Source organism: Pithys albifrons, chromosome 13 (genome assembly GCF_047495875.1).
Source record: "Pithys albifrons albifrons isolate INPA30051 chromosome 13, PitAlb_v1, whole genome shotgun sequence".
Taxonomy (NCBI): domain Eukaryota; kingdom Metazoa; phylum Chordata; class Aves; order Passeriformes; family Thamnophilidae; genus Pithys; species Pithys albifrons.
In genome coordinates, this window is record NC_092470.1 from 7912512 (window position 1) to 7934424 (window position 21913).

The 21913-nt window shown below is 41.7% G+C and overlaps 1 protein-coding gene across 5 annotated transcripts in view; it reads right to left on the bottom strand.

Moving 5' to 3' along the window:
• The window catches only part of MYZAP (myocardial zonula adherens protein), a 67272-nt gene that overhangs the window by 32849 nt on the left and 12510 nt on the right, over positions 1-21913 (bottom strand). Inside the window, exons 1-5 of one of the 5 annotated variants that reach the window (XM_071568385.1) lie at positions 18919-19073; positions 13577-13666; positions 5469-5627; positions 3054-3146; positions 540-653 (exon numbers count right to left, since the gene is read on the bottom strand). In XM_071568385.1, the coding sequence (XP_071424486.1) occupies positions 540-653; positions 3054-3146; positions 5469-5627; positions 13577-13666; positions 18919-19002 (540 nt within the window). In that variant the 5' untranslated portion in view covers positions 19003-19073. Of the gene's footprint in view, positions 1-539; positions 654-3053; positions 3147-5468; positions 5628-13576; positions 13667-16984; positions 17014-18918; positions 19323-19389; positions 19518-21913 lie in introns of those variants that run through there. The other 4 variants (XM_071568381.1, XM_071568384.1, XM_071568383.1 and 1 more) reach the window with 4 other exon arrangements.

Sequence of the window (21913 nt, forward strand, 5' to 3'; positions counted from 1 at the left end):
ATATATAAAAGGCACTAAACTGAAAAAAACTGTGACCTACAAGAAAGCAGGAACATCGAGTTGTTCAGCTCAGTTACATGGGAATTTGAAAGTCTTTAAAAAAGAAAACTCATTCCCACCTTGTCCCTCCCTCCCTTCACAGGTATAAAAAATCTTTAGAGTAAGTGTTTAACAACCAAACATGCCACTTCCATTTCTGTTAACAGCTGAAGGCAGGAACGAGTCAGGAGATGGACCATTTTGCACTATACAGATCACATTTTCACCTTAGATAATTTATAGAGACACAACCAGTGCCATTACTCTGCTGCATATCAGTATCTCTTTATTGGACACTATTTTTAATGGGTTTTTTAAACAGAGGTGCTGGAAAGTTTTTTTTCTTAGTTTCCTAAGTCAGTTGCTTTAGGTATCAAAGCCAGTACTTTATGGTCTTGTTTAGTTTTGGAATCTATAGCTGTCACCCATGTTTTATGTATGCTTTTAAATCCATGTTAGAAAAGGCAGTTGTGAGCTGTGGCACAGCTGGTAAGATGTACCTGCAAGTCTATGGATGCTGATGTCAAGGAGCTGTTCATTTCGCTAAAGCTATCTAAGGCTGCAGCCTGCACTCGCACATGAGTCTCTAAGGATTCCTGATGAGCATTTGTCACCTGAGCAGGAAAAAACAAACAGAACAGAACAAAACAAAAAGAAGTTTTATATAGGATAATGATCACGCTTACCTATTCTTTCAAAGGGAGCTACTGAAGAGAGAGACCCCAGCGCTCATTTTCACAGTACTGGGATGCTTACAGGCCTCAAAGGGTATTCCTGCCCCTCACAGACAACCAAACGGAACTCAGAATCCAGCAACGCTAACAGAAATAAGGCACAAGTGTCTGTGTTTATTGTTAGTCTGCAACCACTGGGTGAGCTGTTCTTTTTGAAAGGACAAGAGGACACTTAGCAGCTGTCTGTTCAGGAGGATTATATACACAGAGTGGGCAGAGTGTAAAAAGTCACAGAGGGAAAAGCAGAAGAACTCAAGAAATAAGGAAATCTAGAAAGGTTTGGGTGAACTGTAGAAGCCTTAATTAAGAAGGAAATGACTAATCAGGTACATAAAGAAGCAACATCAAGACTTCAGGATGAAACGATAGGAAGCAGGTAGGAGAAGTCAGAGAGCTTTGTTTGTGACAATTAGTAATTTTCTGTTATGTACACAAACACATGCTTAAAAACTGAAGGAGATAAAAAGGCACAAAATTACTTCATTCAAGAAGAGGCCAAAACCCAAACAGTGTAAATAATTTTGAACAATTCAATACTAAAGAGGAAAAGCATGTTACTAACAGAGGACAGCCCAACTCACATTCTTAGGTGGACCAGATTTGTTTCTGGATAAAAACAGAAGAACACCAGTGACTGGTATGGAGGACAATGAGTGTTCAGTTACCAAGCCATACACAGATTAGGTCAGCACAGGAAGTAGAAGCCAAGGAAGTACTGTTAGCCTTACATGAATGTGTGCTCATGTCAAAACAAACAAACAAACAAACAAAAGTAGAAATGCTTTGGATGGATTAAGAAAGTTACAAGATAAGAACTTGTGTGAAGAAGCTCAGGGCAGGATATTGGAAGTACAAATCTCAAACAAACTTTATGAACAAAAAGTATTCCTGGAAATTGATAGGAACAAAGGCAGAGTGATTGAAAGCTGAAGCAAAGAGTATAGAAAGGATTTTAAAAAAGGATCCTCAAGTAGATGAAAGATGACAGTCATATAAAACCAACATCAAACTCCAAATCACCAACCAAAGAGCTGATGTTATGAGGTAGAACAACACTTGTGGTTCCTTCCAGGCAGTTTAGAGTATTAACATGGGGAGGGATGTCTCATAATATGCCATTTATGTCAGGAGTGCTTCATAAACTGCTGATTTGCTGCAGAACTAGATATTCTGTCAGAGCTGGTCAGAAACCCTTAATTAAGAAAGAATTTCTGACTCAAGCAGGATTTTTACTGGTCTGACAGAAGATCTGGAAGTACAGGATATCACCAGTGCTATTCAGTAAAGATCAGCAGCAAAGACAACAAAACTGCAACTGAGTCAGCATTTACCTTCGTGCACCCTGGGTGGGAGAGCGAGTCTTGTCAGCAGCGTTATGGCTATTTAATGCAGTTTACAGAAATTGAGTGATTTGGGGGGGTTTTCTGGTCTTTTTTTATTGTTTAGTTTGGTTTGGGTGTGGTTTTTTTGAGACTGGTTGCCACAGAATAGAAGTACCAGTTTACAGCAAGTTCTGATTTTTATACCTAATCCAACATGCAGGGAACTGACAGCCTCCAGATGAGGATGGCAGAAGGGCACAAATCAGAGTCCCAGTCCCTTCAATCAGAATACCTTTAATTGCCAGAGCTTCATCTGAACCAGGGCTGTGAAAATCAATGTGGAATATAAATCCAAAGCAAGTTTTCAGGGAGATTTTTTGTTTGACCACAAAACTCAGCAGTTAATATGAAGGACACTTCTACAGACTGCAACAGCTTTCATTGCTAAAGCAGCATGTCAGAAGAAAGAGAAGTCATCAAATGACCACGGAAATGTTCAACTAAGAACCAAAAGGTAACTTTTGAGAACTGTCAAGCACTTTGATGTGAAATAATATTGCTACTTCTTTTACTGTAGTGTTTGAACAACAGAGGCTGTAAAACACAGCAAAGTCTGTTGAAATGACACTGTTCCCCATCACTCCTAACTATGCATGGTATGTCATTTACTCAATTCCCCTGGCAGCTTTCTGGTACATACATCTCCACTAATTACCAACATACACAGACAATGCTACCAAGATCATTCTTTTATTTCCAGGCAATTAGTAATTCCATATGCAAAAGCATCCCTGTCCTGCTTTACCCTTCCAGTTGGAAAAATAAAGAAAGGAAAGTACAGTTGTCACATAAACCAATGAACTGGAGGAATTTGGAAAACTAGTTCTGTTCTGCTAAAGCAAAAGAAATATTTCTGAATAACACCATATGCTTTCCCTACAAATGAAGGGATACTTACTTTCAGTTCATTTGTAAGCTGCTGTATTTTTCGTTTCATTTCATCATATTCACCATACATTTTCTTTCTCACTTTTTCCAGAGTGGCTCTCACCTGGTGTCAGAAAAATGAAATGCCTTTCTGAAACTTATGGATGACACTGTTTATAGTAGGACACAATTTTTTCTATGTTCTTCATTGTTACTTTCCTTAATTTCCATTATTAATCTACCTCTGCATTACAGCAATTTACTCTTAAGAATAAGACAAAAACTTAAGTCTCAAGACTTGCCTGATGATACAAAAAAAGTCTCTATGACAGTTTTCTAAACGTAATTCTAAATGTCTCTGTAGACACATTTGTAAATAATAATTTAAATAAATGAATTTCAATTAAACTAGTCATAAATCATTCTAATCTGATTACTAAATTAATTCAAATTAATTTGAGCACATATTGTTTTATCTCTGAAGAAATGCATCCACATATAGATTTAACACACCTTCATACTTTTGAAAGTGGTTAGTTTTCCCTGAGTATCCTTTGAAGACAAACCCTTTGAATTTCAGACTTTTATTTACCAATGCAATTTTCAATCTGAAGAACAGAGAACTCAGTCTGATATGCAAATTACTCCTTGCCTTTCTAGAGAAAAATCAAACCAAACTCCAAGCTGGCTCCCAGCTCGAATTTACATGTCATTGCAACCATGTTTGCTGCAGGCCAAATTCCAGCTATGTAATTCAGGCTCCTTTTCTCCCTTCCCCTCTGTCAGACTGACTGTGGGTATCTCGGGCAGTGAGTGCACCTGGGCTGCCCTGCACAGGCTTGGGCTGAGGGGCAAACTCCAGCAGGGCCTTCTCCAAGCAGGGATGTTCCCAGCAGCTCCTTACAGAGAGAGCATCCCCATTCCCTTCCAGAAAGGGGCACAGGCCACCAAATATGTACCAGGGGAGCTCCCTGACCACATGCTCCTTTTTCAGGAGAAGCAGAGGAGGAGGCTGACTCCTGCCTTGCCTCAGGAAGGCACCACTCACCCTGGCCCGGCCCTGCCCTGCTCACAGGCACCTGCACACACACCCTGGAAAGCTGCAGATTTGCTCAGGTGCAGAGGAGACCATCAGCAGCTCTGACAGGGCCCATCATTTTTGGTCTGTTGGAGTCAGCACACACATGGCACAAGCTGGGGACTCTCATTTAAGACTCTGCCTTTAAAAACGAAACAGGCAGGCCAAAGTTCACAAATGAGCACAGCTGAGCACAGCTTCCAGGGGACAGGAGAGCAACAGCCAGTGTGCCTTTTCCTTTGTCTTCCCCACTTTCTCCTGGAAGAATCAGTACCCTGGACACACAAGCAAGACAGGCAGTTCACCTGGTCTGACATGTCCCTCCGTGCCATGAGACAGCTGTGAACAGAAAGGGCAGGGAAATGGCCCCAGCCCAAGCAATTGCAGCAGGTCCCAGAAACAGAGCAGTCTGGGGAGCTGACCCTGCTGTGTGACAATTCACCTGCCCCTTGACACCACCACAGCAGGGCAGAGAAACCACCAAGGCAGGAAAAGAGCAGCCAAGGCAGGCTGTGTGTCATGCCAGCACTGCAGGAGTGACATACCCTGACATTCCCAAAGCTGAGAGTGGCGAATCCTGGGAGCTAACAGAGTAATCAGGGAAAGAAGCAAGTGCTGATAGCTGTGGAGACCAGACAGATGTTAAGGGCACACATAATTACAGTCTCTCACACTGCTCCTTTGACTCAGTGTTCCTCCCTTTATATCAACTCAGTTTGCACTTGAATCAGTGTAACCTGATAACCACTGACCAACAGCTCCATGGGTGGTGAGGGTGCATGGAAAGAGAAGGTCAAATTATTTGCCTTGGGGTAATTAGGGTGTTACTGCCAAAGCCTGAGAGCTGAGATGGGCAAGAGGGGCCGTTTCAAGAACAGAAAAATTTCAGCAGCATCAGAAATGCATTTTTTGTCTTTCAGGAGAGTTTCTGCCAATTATGATAAATGAGCATGCATGGAGAAAGTAGTACAAAGACATCCTTATTAGGCTGCCTATTTTAAGTCTGCCCCAAAGTATACCCAAGTGATTTTACTATGTCACCTAATTTAGAGGCCTTTTCAAAACTGGGGGGTTTGGGGACGGGAGGAAGAAAGGAGAAAGTTTATCCTTCCAGGTGTCTGCTTGCAGAGTTTTTTCGGAGAGCACTCACTTGGCACAGAGGCCCTGAGTCTGCACTGCACAGTTCCAAGGTATAGAGAATGTTTTTTTCCCAATCCAAAGGGTAACAAGGGCAACCTTTAAGCTTCAAAGTAGATTCCCAATGCAAATTCAGGTGTTGGGCTGGACAGCAGCATTATAGGCTCACAGCTCTGTGTGAATATATGGAAAGAATGTTTGACAAATGCTGAAGCCGAAAGTGTAACTCACTTCTTTAATGTAATTCATCTCCTCTTTCAGCTGATCAGCTGACCAGCCATAAACCACCATTTCTCTCTTGTGGTTGTTGTCAGTTCGGTGCACGACGCCATAGACCATCCCATGGGAGAGCTTCCCTGGAGACATCCCATTTGGGATGTGGTACAGCTCCTGGAGAGTAAAAGTAATACATTTATTTCAAAACCAGTGCTAGAATTAAAAAATAACAAACAAAAATACAGTAACATAGGGCCAGGGGAGGCAGCCAACTATAGTGAAAGCACAAGACTAGCTAAGAACAGAAGCACCCAAACATTTTGGAGGCAAACTGTCAATCTTCATGTTTTGGGAAGAACAATGACCAATTCATAATTGATAGAGAATATAGAAAGGCCCGATTTCCACTGCCTATATTAGACAAATACATCCACATTATGACTTTTTGTAAAAAGGAGAAAAATATTCTTAACTAACTTGAAGTATTTGCAAACTATGAACCTAAAAGGAGTGACTATTTCTGAATGGAAAGTTAGAAAGAAAGTTTGGCTGTTACTGCTTAGCTTTGCACTTTGTTTTTGCATCCTAGAAAGTCTCCAGTCCTTTCCCTGACAGATGAGAGAACAGCATCTGCAGTCTGAAGCAGCAACACTCTCACTTTTTAGCAGCCAAACACAGCTATGGTGGCAATATAAATAAATACTTCTTTGGATAAGGGGAAAATTAACATAAAAATTCACTTGCATTAAGAAAAATGGGTAAAGATAGACATTTGTTTTATATTGTGTCCCTCCTGCACGTCACTGACAGATTTTCCTCAACATTGTAAATCCTACACTTTTCCCTTTATCATATCATTATCAGCTTAATCGTGTTGCTGAAGCTCTAGGTGTGTGTGCAGGGCTGGGAGAGGAACAATCACAAAGCAGACACTTAATAAAGAACTTTTCAGGCAAAGAAAGACAAAGCTGTAAGTCCTCATTTAAAAAGAAAGCCTTAGAACAACTTAATGAAAAATCATTGGGCAACAAGCCCTACCTATACATGATATAATTTTGAACTTTGAAAACGCTACATGCAAAGCTTCATATCCTCCTAACCAGCCATTTCATAATTATGTGTTACTGGGGTTTTTTATTTTGCTGTCTGGATGTGCACAAACAACACCCCCTCACCCCCCACCCCCCGATATTCTGAGAATAGAGAAATTCAGAAACTAGATGGGACATGACTTAAAACTTTTTTGTGTTTGTTTGCTCCCAGGGTTGTACAGTTTCTTTCATAGTTGCATTGCAGCTCCTCCCCTGCATCTGGATAATGGGATTACATACAAGTTTCCATCTTCCTGATAAGAGAATGAATAATCACTTTGATTGTTTAGAGGTTACCAAGGCGCCAGACACTGAATTCATAAATCCATACCCTTTACCCATGATCATTAAATTTTAATGATGTCAACAGCTGAATACCAGCAATATCAAGATCCTTTGTGCTTCTGAAACATTAGCAGAATTGTCTAAAGTGCTGTTTGCACAGTTCTGTATGAAAAATTATGATCAAATTCCTTATTTTTAGGATATTGTGAACACATTCCTAAGGAATGCTTTGAAGGATTTCCTCCCCGCCCCCAGCAAAGACCTACAAATTCAGACCAATGCATTTGCAGCTGGAGAATCACCCGTGGCACTTACACATGTATGTCACAGATGGACAGACTGCCATTTACATCAGAATGGGCAGCACATGCAGGATTAAGTATGCACAAAGGCAAAGTGGTTTTATGTCTCTGGCAACAATGCTAAACTTGCCTGTTCTATGTGTTTGTACAAGCCTCCCAAGACACCTTTGTTACTTCTCTTTTAGAAGATAAAAAGAATCTCCATCATCTGTTGACTATTCCAGTTCTACTGTGTGCTACTTAAAACACAGGGTACTGGTTTTTCCCTCTCCTTATTCCTCCAATGTATCACAACCCCCCAACAAGTGCCTGTTAAAATTTCAGTACAGTTCTTGCTTGATTTACAGTTGTGTGAATCAACAACTACACAAATAACTGCTCTCCTATTTCTTTAGCTGTTTTCATTGCTGTCCTATTACAGCTGTACTTATCTTCTACTTCCCCTTTTCTCTGTTTGGTAACTTAATTTCCACTCAGTGACCACCATTTTCAGAGTTCTGTGCAACCAGACAAAAATGGGCTGAGCTGATCAGTCTCCTCTTGGAGGACGAGTTACCATCAGACAACTCTGCTCAGTGCAGGGTTGAGAGGTGGACAGATTGCTTTGCTGGCTTCTTTAATACACTTTTGCCTCTAAAGGAGGCCTTGCTGAATAGCTGAGCTCTCACATTTCTCCACAGATCTGCATCACTAAGTATGCATCAAGTACACTTGCTGCCAGTTTGCCTCCTCTCTTAAGCTGCTTCCACCCACCTTTGTCTATTTTTCTCCCTTCACTGTTTTTTCCATTTCTGCCTTGTCCTCTCTTTTTTCTCTGTCACATCCTCTCTCCCATGTTTCCCCTTTTATAAATCCTGGATTTTCCACATCCCCAAGGACTACAGAACAGTTTTTTTACAGTCAAATACTGTTCATTGTTTTCCTCTGTGTCCCACAGATATCCACACTGGAACTCATGTTTTTTTCAAAGCAGGTCCTCAGTGATCTTCACTCTTATCTACAGAGAGGCATCTCAGTGGAGAGAACAGCATAAGTCAGGACATGCAAGTAAATCCTGCAAAGCTAACCAGAAAAGGACTTAAAGAAAGTTTCATTAAATTAGTCAACCATTGCTGGTTAAGGTCAAAATATCAGGCCACATCTCTTCTGATGTGAGCTGCTGATCTGCAAAGGAAGGCTTAGCTTGAGCAATGTGTGAGTACCTCTTTGCCCCTGCAGTCAGTCCCACGACAGCCCAAGGTAACAGCAAGAACACACCACGTGAATGCACATGCACCCTGTACCAGCTTCCAGGAACTCGCTCTGTCTGTGCTGCAGCAACAGACATGTTGCACTTGGTATAATCTCACACAGAACCTACTAAAGAAATGCAGACTGTGTTTACTTAACTCATAAATATTTAAAACAGAAGCCTACACCCCAAGGTTGCAAAAGTCTGATAATTGCCATGCATCCTGTTTATGTCTCTGTCCAAGGAGGTGGCACAGGTCAGCCTACAAGAGATGCAGTAAAGGCATCATAAAACCAAACCCTAAAGATGAGTTACAAGCTGCTTTTTCTATGGCCCACGGTTTTGGCATTACGTAAATAAAACTGAGGGATGATTTGCTTCCTCATCTATCTCCATCAGTTTTTCTACTTCAAGTCAGATAGCCCCATACTTTATACTTCTGCCTGCCCCAAAACTGAAAGCAATAGCACAGAAGACATACCTTATTTTGAGGAAAAAAGGACATCTAATGTAATGCTTAACATAATTTCGGGTTAAGTACTCATGTGGCTTTAAAATCCTCCTGACTCGTGATCTTCCGTTTCCCTACACCATCTAAAAACTTTGAACAAGAACTACATCAGTTAAGTGAGGGTTTATCTTTTCCTTAACAGCTACATTCCAGACATTTCTGAAATATCCAATTATCTTTTACTTGTTCACTAGTTACACAAGGAACCAGAATATTCACATTGTCACTTAGGTTACGTTTCTTCTGTTCAGTAAAATGACACATTTATAGCATTGGGTTCACCAAGAAAATTACTGTGCTCTGACAAAAGGTAGCTCAGTTTTTACGGTTTTTTGTATTCCTCTACAGCCCATGAAAATCATGTTACATTTAGGGAGGTTTTGTATTAAAATAGGGAAAATATGCCATGACACAGACATGAGTGTTCTTAAGTTCATGGTGCTAAATCTAAATAAGAAGTATGGCTTAACACATTCCAGCTTTTAAGCTCCCTGGATGTAGAATTTAGGTATCCATCTCAAAGAAGAGAAGAGACAGGCATTATACAAAGTCATATCTAATCCATGGAATCTGTATACAGAACACCAGTGTTTCCATATTAGGGAAATAAGATACAACAAGTACAGCAGTAACCTCTGAAGTCAATGGAATTCTTTCTGTAGCTTTCATGTAGTGCTGGTCTTAATGAAGGTGTCTCTTAATCAGTTCACATCAGAAATCGAGCAGTCAACACTGGAGAGACTGAGGAACAGCAGCATCAGACACCTGTGGCAGATGACCCACATTTGCCAGGGCAAGAATTCTGCTCTGCAGACACGAGTGGGCTGGCGCAGCAGAGAAAACAGGCACTGTCCCAGATTCAGTGAGCACAGCAGCCCCTGTTCCTGCACTCCTGTTCTTGATCCAGGCCTGACACAAGTTCCTGCTTCATCCTCACCATGGCACACAGGAGCAAACTGCCCTTCTGGCTTCTTTACAGCCTATGTTTTTGCTGGGGAAAAAAATGTTTGCTGTGGTTCTGTATGCCTGCTTACGGAGTAAAAGGAATTTCACCTCTTGGTTCTGATTTTTTAAAAAATAAGAAAATTAAAGCATTTGAGGATATGTACAGGCAAAGTACCAAGCAGAGTCAAAGACTAAACACTTCTCCAGCTCCAGTGAGAGCCACAAAGACAGCAAAGTGACACAAATTTCTGGTGTGTTATCTCATTTCCATTCTCTTGTCCATATGTCTAAATGAAAAAGAAAAGTCTGTCTATACATGTCTCCATATTCTGCCCTCAAAAGCTCAGCTGCGGCTTCCAATGACACTTCCAAATTTAGCTATGACAGCAAAGAAAGAGACTGATGGATAAAAATAAGCCCAATCCCAAACAGGGTCAATACAACTGTCTGGTAGCCCTTTATTATGCAAGACAAGAGAGGCTCCAGGACATGCAGATTTTGCATACAATCTGCCAAACACAATATTCCTTTGTACTTGGTGGTGCAGTAAACAGCCTCACACCACTGTCATCCATTGTCCATCAGGAAAAAAGTAATGGAACAAAATCAGAATGCTTTGTGATTCTCTATCTAAAGTGCTAACAATTCAGAGGTATCTGGCAATAGGCTTTTAGCCTGTAACCAACCAACCAGCCTCTACTTGGAAGTTCTCATATCCTTCTTTCAAGGTACCCCAGCCTAAATATAAACCCCCAGCCTGACACAATGGAGCACAGGCTCACTCTCCCTTCAGTTTCTGAGATCAGACTCTAACTGCACCATCTGCCAGCCTGTCACAGAAGACAGGGAGAGGCCACCCCAGCACAGTAATGCCTGCAGCAATTTTGTTGCAAAAATGGACCAGATTCATCACTTTAATTTCTTACCCCAGTTCACTTTTATTTCATGGATCTATAGCAATAAAAACATACTGCACTGATAGAGATTTAATGAATACAGCAGAGAAGCCTGGCTACAAGTGAGAAAGAATAAGCCAACAGCCACTGATAAAGAATCCCTTCTGAACTGACATCAAGTAGCAAAACAAGTTATTGGCAGGATCAGCACTAGCAGTTCATTTGCTGTTTCTGCAGCTGAAACATCTCTGAATGGTACTGAGTCTGTGAAAGATGCAGAGCAGTAATAGCCAGTGAGCCATCAGTGTGTCATGTTAGGGCAGCTCAAACCCACCTCCTTCTAATGAAAGATTGGAAAGAGGAGATTACCACCAAATGTCATGCCATGGTGTATTTATAGTTTTCTGGCATTCCCTCTGACACTTTGCTCTCCTCCCTCACCAGCAGAGGCAGAGACAGGGAATAGTCTGTCTCTTCCCAGCACTTGTGCTGTCCAAACAGGACAAGTGTCCTGTCCTGCTCTGACTGCCTGATTTGCGTGATCACTCCAACAAAAGCTGTACAATCCCACAGATTATCCCTGCACTGCACTTCTGTAAGTCACAATTATGTATTTTAAAAACCAAAATCACTTTCCATGTTCCCATTTTCTAAATACTCAGCATATAAAGACAGCACAGAATTCTAGATTCCATCAAAGAGCTGATGTTAAATGTCATTCTTGCTGAAGTTAGATTCTTTTTTGCCTTAAATTGTCAAATCCAAAGCAGAAACTGGAGCAGTTCCCTAATTTCTGTTACCCTTACAGCCAAAAAGAGGTCACAATTCTCAAAGGACTGTGTGAGAATTACCTAAATTTGTAAAATTTGTTCTCCAAGTGCTTTAAGCCATTTCATTAACATGAAGCCACCTGAACATCAGTGATCATCAGAGATAGCTGATCACTGCATTTACAATGTTTAGTTAAATTGGAGTAAAAGTATCACAGCATGACTAATCATGAGGCATGTGTGCTCTATTAGTTACTGTGTAACAAATTCAAATACATCAAGCAATAGATTAGGTAGACAATAAAAATCTACACATAATATATTCCTGTCTGGCTTTAGAGATACAAGGAAAGACCAATTCATGATCAGTGATTTTTCTGGGGTTGTTTCCATACACTGCACTCTGTGGGGTAATTTTTTTATTCCACAGAAACTATAAAACACAAGTAGATGGCACAATTCCTCTTTGTTTTTTAATTACTATGAATTTGACTATCCCATCTATCTCTGAAGCCTGTGTGCATGTTTCCTAAAAGTCTTTAAATTATCTAAAAGTACTGAACTTTAGAAAACTACTCAGATCATACAGTATTGAAAATGCATACCCTTTTATTTGGTCTCAGCTATAAAGGTTCCACCTCTTAAAAATCAGTATGCAGTATACTGAGCCCAAGAATTTATTATCTTTCATCTCCTCTCATTAACATTCTCTCATATAAATCCCACTTGCCTTTACTTGTATGGTGTGGGAAATAACAGTTCTCATTAAATACAAGGTCCCACAGAGAAAAACACTGGCCACATGGGAAAGTCACTGCAAATTGTCCAAGCCCTAATCATTCACACTTCTTTCTTATTATGGCACTACTCAGCTCCACAAAGTGAGTAAGCCATGAGTCAATATGTACCCTCCTCAAAAACAAACTCAGACTCCTCTCAGGGCAATGGGCCCATTGGCTCAGGCCAGTCTGGCGTTTCTGCAATCACACAAAAGCTGGAGGGGACTGACAGAGAAGCTACTCCAAGTGCCACAACTAAACCCCTCTGTACAAAATTAATTATTCCTACTTAATGGTGGCCCAGATTTAGTTTGCATTAAGGCCTATTTAATCAATTCTGTGGGTAGTATTTCTACATCCTGAGGGACCGATTACTCTGCCAGAGCCCTGTATGAAAACCTGAGTGTATACAAGATTTGAGCACAAGAAATATCTGATAAGGAACCCTTATCTTGACCATTTTACTTTGCATTTATCTTTTATTGCTATAGAATCTTTGTCTTTCTGAGTAAGATTACAGCTATTTTTGCTCCTGAGTATCACTAAGAATTTATTTCAAGTAAATCCTATTGTTGTTTTGCTCATATTGTCAAATTGCCATTCATTGAGTCTGCCAAATTTCACCAACTTCTTGTTTGATTTTGGTTTACCAAAGCATAAATGTGGTGAAGCTGTGGACTCAGTCCAACTTCCCTTTCCATCCTTAGGACAAATTAAACATCATCTCTTGCCCTGTAAGAGCTCTTAAAGAACAAGTTCTGCACCAGAGCAGATTTAAGATTTTTTCTGTATGCACACACTTGCTTCTGGAAAAAAATTGCCCTTCTGAACCATTCAAGCTCATGACATTCAAATCACTTTCACTTCAGAACAATCTTGAATTCCTTATATTGTATGTATTTGTACATCACTCTTTACCAAAATGAGGTGACTGAGCAAGAGACCAAGGTCCCTGGCACACCAGCTCCTTACACACTGAGGCTCAAATCTTGTACGTTGTTGAACTTGCATGAAAGATAAACCCCCTCCAGCCGAGCATCAAGATCTTGTTTCATGCAAGACTCAATTCCTGATAACAGTTTGCTGCTCTTTGATATATAAATATCAAATAATCAGATTTTAAAGGTACCTCAGTCATAAATCACCTACAACACCCCTCTGTTGTTCCTTCACCACAGCCCTACTTTACATGCAGCTTTCCCATCCCAAAATCCAGGGCTCAGGCTCAAAGCTCACAGCAACTAAAATCAGCATTTTTGGAGGGCAATATTTGCTTGTTTATAGAGAATTTAACTTTGATTCTGGAAACTTACACTTTTCTTTCTTTCAGTTTCCTTTGCTCCCTGTTCAGGCTGTGAGACTTCATCAGGTGGTACTGTCAGGCGCAACCTACAGACATTCATCTGAAAGGAAAACAAGATTCAGGTGTTACAAAACGTTATTTTAATAATTTTCTTTACAGAATGAACTGTACTAACATTCAAGTTTGAATTTACTATTTTCTACCTCCTGCCACATAACTGACAAAAGATTATTTTTTAAAGGTTAGAGGGGTTTTTAACTGGCAAAAAATAATTCAAGGGCATCCCCTAATTACATACCTGAATAGCAGAAATTAATTTCAATCAACAACTTGTTCTTATGTACTCATAAATGACATTGAGAGCTGAGATAATAAGACAATGAACACAATTTTCTACTTTCTGAGTTTTGTTTGCTGATTTGCCATCCTTTTATTCTTCAAAAGGGATTATTTAGAAACAGAGTGATTTTTAGAGTGAATGTTTCTCTTTTTTTCAGTATATACCCAAGTATTTAATCTAAGGATACCTCAGTACTGCAGCTCCACTGAATGTGAATAGGAATATTATTGAAATCTGATAAATACAAATTGTTTGTAAAAATTAAGTTTCAAAATGCTTCAGAAATAATTTAGAGCTGTTGCTTCCCAACTGATTCCAGAGAAGCCATTCCCTTGCCAAGAGGCCAATAAGGATGACCCCCTTCTGTCCCCAGTGCAGTCTGCCTTGCCTTGGGCTAAGACATGTCTGGTGTAATGATATTTTCAAAGCAATGCTGGTTAAAACATTCAGTCTCAGTTCTTTTCATGAGACATTTTTATGGAAAACAAGTGTAAGTCCTAAACAAAGCGTAGCAAATGAGGAAAGGAGAAACTTGGCTGGCCAAACTCAAAGCTGCACAATCCCTTCCTGTGAAATCCCAGCTGCCTGTTGACAACAAAGAGAGCTCTTAAAGCTCTTCCTCAAAGTCTGAAGTGTCTCTTTCATGATCACTGTGGGCCATCTCCACAGTTCTACAGCTTTCAATCTCATCTGATCGAGATCTCTCCAGATTTTCCCAACAATTTACTTTTGGTCGCACTGAATGTGCTTTCCCTCTGAAATACACCTTCCCATTGCATTTGTCCAAGTCATCACAGCACTTCCTTTTGCCTTGAAATGCTCACAGGAACTCAGAGCACTGCAGCAAAGTCCTTCCCACAGAGCCCATATGTCACAATTCACTTCTTCTTACTGGCTTTCCTATCTATAAGCTAACTTGACTGCACTCTCAAGCCTCTTTACAACTTCCTCAGAGCACTATTCAGCATCACAACAAAGATCCCTGTTTTCCCTTTCCAGACAATTGACAATTTTCAACTTTTCCAACAGGCTTTAACTTTTTCTTCTTCCCAAGCAAAAGCAACTGGAAGAACTATCAGGAAATATCACTCTTTTTTCCCTGACCTCTGTTTAAATTCATTGAGAGGATGAATCAACAGCATTTAGACCACTGGTATGTTGTCAACTGTATTTAAAAAATGTTATGTATTGCCTTCCATCTTTCTCTCAGTTTGGTCTTGGTATCACCTTTTTCCACCTATTTAATTTCCTTTCTCCATTAGCTTAGTAATGCTCCTTCCTTTTAAAACATGCCTGTTTACAGCATGCAGGGAAACAGAGGCTGGCATTCCTCCATGTAGGCAAACAAAGACCAGAGTCACAAATAGGAAATAGAACTGAATCTGTGCTATGCAGGAAGTGATGGCCAAGGCAAACTATTTCTTACAGTGATTTCAAACGAAGGAAAAATGGACAAACAGGAATCAGTGGATTGCTAGGATAAAATATTTAAAAATCCTCAAATAAATAGAAATCGATAATGACTGACAATTCAAAGTTAGGAGAAATGGAATTGTGTATGAGTCCCTGAAGCTGGCAAATAACTTGCCTACTAATCAGTACGGGGCTAATTATAGGCAACATAGATCCAGAGTGCAGAGATTGTAAATAAGTAATTACCCCAGTACCTGTGTACCAGTCAGTGAGTCATGACTGTCTGTCACATCACAGCCATTGATCTGCTATGGAGCTACTATGAAGGAAATCACAGAAGCCAGTGCTGATGGCCATCAAATCATAACAAATAGATCGGAAATATAAATTAATGGTAATTTGTTGAGACTAAAACAACTGCACAGTCAAAGGGTTGTCATCATTTAAACAGTTTTTCTCGCCCTTTTCACATTGCCTTCTCTATTACCCCAAATCATTTCCCTCACCCCATCCCAGCTGGCAACCAGCTGAGGATTTTAGCCTTGAAGTGATGCCCAGTAAGGCTTGCACAGCCATGGCAAAGTACCACCCAGTTCCTTGCTAGGACAAACCTCTACAGGCTGTGCTCTCACTATTGTTTATAACAATAGGACTTCCTCAGAATCCCTGGGGAAACAGCAGCAAACATATAAAGCAGCCATCCACTCCTGCTCCTTGCAAGCCCCAGATGTTGCATTCTACCTAAGGACAGAACTACAGACCAATCTGTCAAAATGCTGAAACACACAGATTGGAAGGAAAAAACAACAAGCAGTGTTTTTGCCTCTAATCTCCAGGAGCAATTATGAATACTGGACATACACTGCTCTTGCTGTGCAATGCCTCCTGAAGAAGCAACACTGCACCATTTGTCAGGGAGTTCACTTGAGCAAATGAATGAGCCTGGAAATCACAGGAGCCCTACTCCAGCAGCAAACACTGCTGCAGTGTTGCCTTAAAATGGAAAGGATCGTAACAGGAAGCACCTCGACTCAGTGCCAAACAATGGCAGGATAATGTGCAAGGGAGGATAAAGAGGTGATTTCCAAAACCAATTGGGTAATGCAGAGAGAAGATGGGGAGGAGAACAAGAACTACTCCAGCAGGGAAAAAAATTGTGATTCCATATCCTTCAACTACTTATTGACAGCAAGAACAAGTGAGAAAAAACAGGGACAGGCACAGCTTCCACCTTCCCTTTAAGTCACTGATACTGTAACTGTGAGCATAACTTTTAAAAAGAAAAACTGTGAAGAAGAAGAACCAGGTATATCTCTAATTATCTTTCAGATTTTATTTAATTTGCAGCGTCTGTAGCTTTGACAAGTCAACAGTATAAGTAATCTTAATTGTGCTAACATTTTACGTTTGCTTCTGGCTTTTTGACACCAACAACCCATGAGTGGTCTTTCCAAAGCTCACCTGACACCATTTGTGAAACAAATATGCAGACGGGAAAACAAGGAGTGACAGGTTCAGTCCGGCACAACACCAGACAACAAAAGTTTGCTGAGTGCAGTGAAAATTAACAGGTCAAGACATGCTTTTTTACCAAATTTCTAAGAGACTAGTGGGGCAGCATAGATGAGAGCTACTGCAGTATGGCATTTGAGAAAAAAACCCAACCTAGGTTAGTTTAAAGTGTTGAGAATTCATGGCCCAGATCCACAGTCCACATTCATGTTTACCATCCTACTCAAATCACTAGGGTGCAACTTAAAACAAATACTGATGACAGATTCAGTCTGAGTACTGTTCTTCAGCCTCTTCTTGCTCCTTTCTGAAAAACAAAGCACCTAGAAAGGCATTAATCATAGTTAACTATGGACTGAAATATTTACAGATCTAGCACTAAAATAATGAGCAATGTCATTATGGAATAACTGAAGTTACCAGGACAGCAACAGAGAAACACAGGCTGCTTTACTACCAAGCAGTGTCATTCTTTTTGCAACAGTCCCACAGGAAAGATGTGGTTGAATACTGATCTACTGTCAAACCAACTTTGGAGTTAAATATCACCAGAATTTAATACTGTTGATATTGTCTGATAATAAAACAGCATGGGGAAAATGCTTGTTGAGGAAATACCTCCCACCCTGCCAGCTCAGCAGGCAAAAAATCACTCCACTTGCCTGAAGCCCAGTGTTAGCTTTGCACTTTTGAAGGGGAAAGCAGAAAAAGCAGAGGAAGTGCAATTTCAGTCAGTTCTAAAAAGCCAAGAAGAAAGTACTTTCTTTGGTCATTTATATGTTGATTAGCCTGTTCCATTTATGAAATCTCTGCTGTGAGATTCCACACACAATTAAAGGGCACTTTTCCTCTGACCACAGGCACACAGGAATGTGACACACATCTTTCATTTATTCAGCAGTTATTCTAACTGTCTTCCTCTCCTATTCTGACAACTCATGGTAAGGGAGTCACATTTCACTAAAAAAAGAGACAACTGCTCCCCAGTGGGTTTTATTTGCAAGGTAAATTTTTAGTAGCTTCCTTAAAAGAATATATTAAATACAATTCATTTTACATCATGCCCAGTAAATCTAACAAGGGGATGAAAATAAGAGAATTATCACCTAAACAAAAGTTCCCTTACTGTAATTTTTAAAGAAATACCAAAATAGAAAAACTCAATGGGAATACAAAAGCCATACAGGGAACATTATGATCTTCAAGTCACCTTAATTTTTCCACATAAATGAGCAATTTCGATTTTTATGAAAACAAGGGATCTTTTTCTGTGGAAGAGCCTGACCTTCTTATCACATAAAACAGAGCCAAACAGCCTTCTTCATTGTTTCAATTAGAAACTGATATTGTTTGAGCATCAAAACAATCACTGCATAAATCAAAAAGTGTCATGGTCACACGGATGTATTTCTTTGTAAGGACAAGATTATTACTTATTTAGACCTATTTCTTCACACGTGGAATGAGCACTCACAATGACAGCAGTGTGGTTACAGCAGCAAGAAAATTGCTATTTAAAGCTGGGTGGTTGTCGAGACATTCCTGTCATATCTGCCTGAGTTTTAACAACTTTTTTAAATCACAGCCCAACAGATTAGTACATCATTATTACTTAAAGCATTTATCAAAGTTAGAAAACACATCAATAAATCATATTTCTGTATCTGAGGAACTGATTATACAGATAAATTACTGTTGCCATCTAAAACATTTTGGTGAGCTTCCTCACGACAGACAGAGAGCCTGTACCGGCAAGTTCTCAGTTTAAAGCATCCAGGTGAGTTTCAAGGATGCGGGAAAAGTCTCTAAGCGCACCTCCCTCGCGGGTCTCCCGAACAGCCAAGGACCAGCACTACAAAAACCTTGCGGGACACCACCAAAAGCTCATTATTTCTCCGCACCTACAACGCACGCAAGAAAAGATGCTCTCGCACACCGCAAAGACACCGAAAGTAAGAGCGAGAAGAAAAAAAAAAGAAAAAGGAAAGAAAGGAAGAAAGAAGGAAAAGAAGGGGGAAAGCAGACGCGAAGTACGAGAAGGTGTCCCGCCGCCGCTTCGCCCCGCCGCCCCCCGTTGCCCCGCGCACCTTTCGCCGGGCGCGGCCGCCGTCGCCAGGCGGCCTCCGGGGGGTGGTGGCGGTGACCGTGAGCCCCGAGCTGTAGCGCAGCATCCCCGCGGGCCGGCGCGCACCGACTGCGGCTCCGGGCCTGCCGCTCCGCCCCCGCGCACTTGGCCGCGGGCGGCCGCAGGGGCCGGGCGGGGGCGGGCCGGGCAGCGGGGCCGGGGCTGCGCTCCCCTCCGCCCCAGCTGCGCCCCCGCGCTGCGTCCCGGAGCGCCGCTGCGATCCCGGGGGTGACGGCACGGCGGGGTCCCGGCGCGGGACGGCATTGCCCCCGCTCGCGGCAGGGTTGGGTGAGGGGGCGCAGGGGGGCAGAGGTTGTAAGAGCAGATCCGGACGGGTCCGTCTGTCACTCAGCCACCTTCCCGGACTGGAAAATGGGGAGTAGGGCTTGCGGGAGCTACTGGGAGCAACTGAGTCCCGTTCTCCGGTACCCACCTCTGAGCAGTCTCACCAGAGAGAGTTGAATCCTGTCCTCCCTTTCGTCCCACAGCAGTAATCCTTGAGCCACCCAGGGTAGTCGGTTGTTATCCGTGCTCTACCCCGGGCCACTGTCCTCCCTTTCTTCCTTCCCACAGCAGCAACCCATGAGCCACCCAGGGCTGTTGGTTGTTATCCGTGCTCCAGGAATGGGTACCAGACTGACCAGAAAGCATCCAGGTCCCTGACAGCTTTGGCTTGACAGACACAAAGCCGGTGCAGCTCAGTGCATGAGTGACAGCACCAGCCCTGGTGCCAAAGGTCCAAGAAGGTGAGTCTGGTCTGCTGGAGCTGCCTGGCCCCAAGCCAGATTGCAGGTGTGGACTTCAGCATTTCAGATGCTCAGCTCTTCTGGATCTGGGCTGAGGGAACACCACGACCCTGCACTGCTGTACACTGGCCAAGGCACACACATCTGCACCTGCAGCCTCTGTCATGAGCAGTACATTCCTCACTAATCAAGGGAGTTATAACCAGAGGAGATGCTTTCGTTTGAAAGAAATGGTGGAACAAATACCTTGAACAGCATTTTTAAAATAATTTATCTCCTGTCTCCATATAATTTGATTAAGACCGCAAGAAAACAGTTATGGCCATGCCTGTTAAGATATAGAAGACGAGAGTGTTGAAGAGAGGAAAGTGATTTGGATTGGAAAAATGGAAACTGCACTGAACTAGAGTGTCTCACCCTCTCTGTGTACAATGCCTCTGTTTACTTCTGCCTCTCAGTTCTTTGTCCCCAGGGCAAGATGCTGAGCTATCAACATGACAAGGATTTGAAGAAGAGAGTCAGAAATCATTTCCCAGGCCAGAGGAATGAATGAAGGGTCTGCATTTAGTATTCAGCATCTTTTTTGTTGTTTTCATAGCTACTATTCTCTTTTCCTCCCAAGGAAGGCAATGTAGCCCAAGGCGACTGAGAACAACCACTTGTATCTGGACTTCTCTCAACTCAAGATTGGCTGCAAGTACATCAGTACAAACAATTGCATTTCCATATGAATCACTTTCTGTCTTAACTCCTGGTTGTAATGCTGCTTTTGTGGGTTTGTAGGTGGAGAAAAGGTTTATCATCCCCAACAGGAACATGTTCTTCCATAAGTATGTTGTCTACCCACTGGGCTGTCATTTACTTGTTCCTGGTCATTCTGGGGAGCAGGAATGTCTATTTAATTTCTGGTATACAGACAGCGAGTGACCTTTGTGGTTTCAGCTGAGCAAGAGTTCACAGACCAGTGAGATTGCCCTGGTTAGTTAGAAGCTGTGCCTTCTGGGATTCATTTCCCTCTGGAAAAGGACATCTATGCAGGGCTGCCCAGTCACTGCAAGGCACAAACAGAACTGCCTTTCTAAGAACAGGCCCAGAGACTAAACTTGTACCACACTATGAGAAAGGATCTCCCTTCCCATAGGGTAAAGCATGAGACAGTGAGGCACAATAATCAGATCTCTGGGAGAATTTGCAAGGTCTGCATTTGAGAATATTGATAATTTTGAAGGAAATCCTATTGGTGCAGATGAGGAAGACTTGTCCATGGATATTGCAAAGATAATGAAAATATAGCTTCTTCAGTCACATTTACCTTACTAGCAGCTCCCTCCATTTCTTGGAAAGTAGCAGCAGGCCATGTTTACCTGATTTATCAGTCTTTGAACAGAAACATCTACTTTTGGGCATACGTCCAAATTAATATCCTCCAAGAAAGAATAACCTGCAAGCACAGTTAGTAGTATCCCTTTTGGGATATTCTCTGGCTCTCCTTGCCTTGCCCCAGTCAGCAAGCTGCACAAGTGTAGTAAGGACTCTGAGTTGTTTGCTGCCTTGCCAGTTGACTGTGTATGACATGCAACCACCTGCAGTCTCTTTAGCCCTCGTGTAGGCTGTGTGGCTCTTTGCACAAAAGCAACACCTTGAATAACTTTTTCTCTATCCCCAAAGCTCTGATACACCTCAGGGATTATGAAGCCAAGCACTAATATTGAGTGAACAACTGGTATGCCCCAGGTAGCAAAAGAGAAACTCAAAAGAAGCTGTTGCAGCAATAAGAGATGTACACAGGAGGGCTGCAAAAATGCTCACAATTATAGAATTATTTTTGGATTGAGACACTATAAAAAGATTTGTGATCTTCAGCTTAGACAAAAGACAATGGTGGGGAATGGTCAACAAAGGCATAGAAGATTGTGACTGGTTTGCAAAAGTAGACAGGGAATAGCTGTTCATTATTTTCTACCCTTGAGAACAACAGATTTGAAGGAAACCAGGCACCACATTGGGGTCTGAAATTATGTCAGAAAAATCACTGTTCATGAAGAGTATAAATGCTCCCAAAAAGCAGCTGGGTAAACCCATGGAAGCCAAGCTATGAGAGCTGTAAAACATGAAGATACATCAACAATTACTGACTCAGGAGGTCCTGGAATTGTGGGTTTGTTTTCTCAAACGGTGTAGTCATACAGACTACTCATAGGCAAAACACAA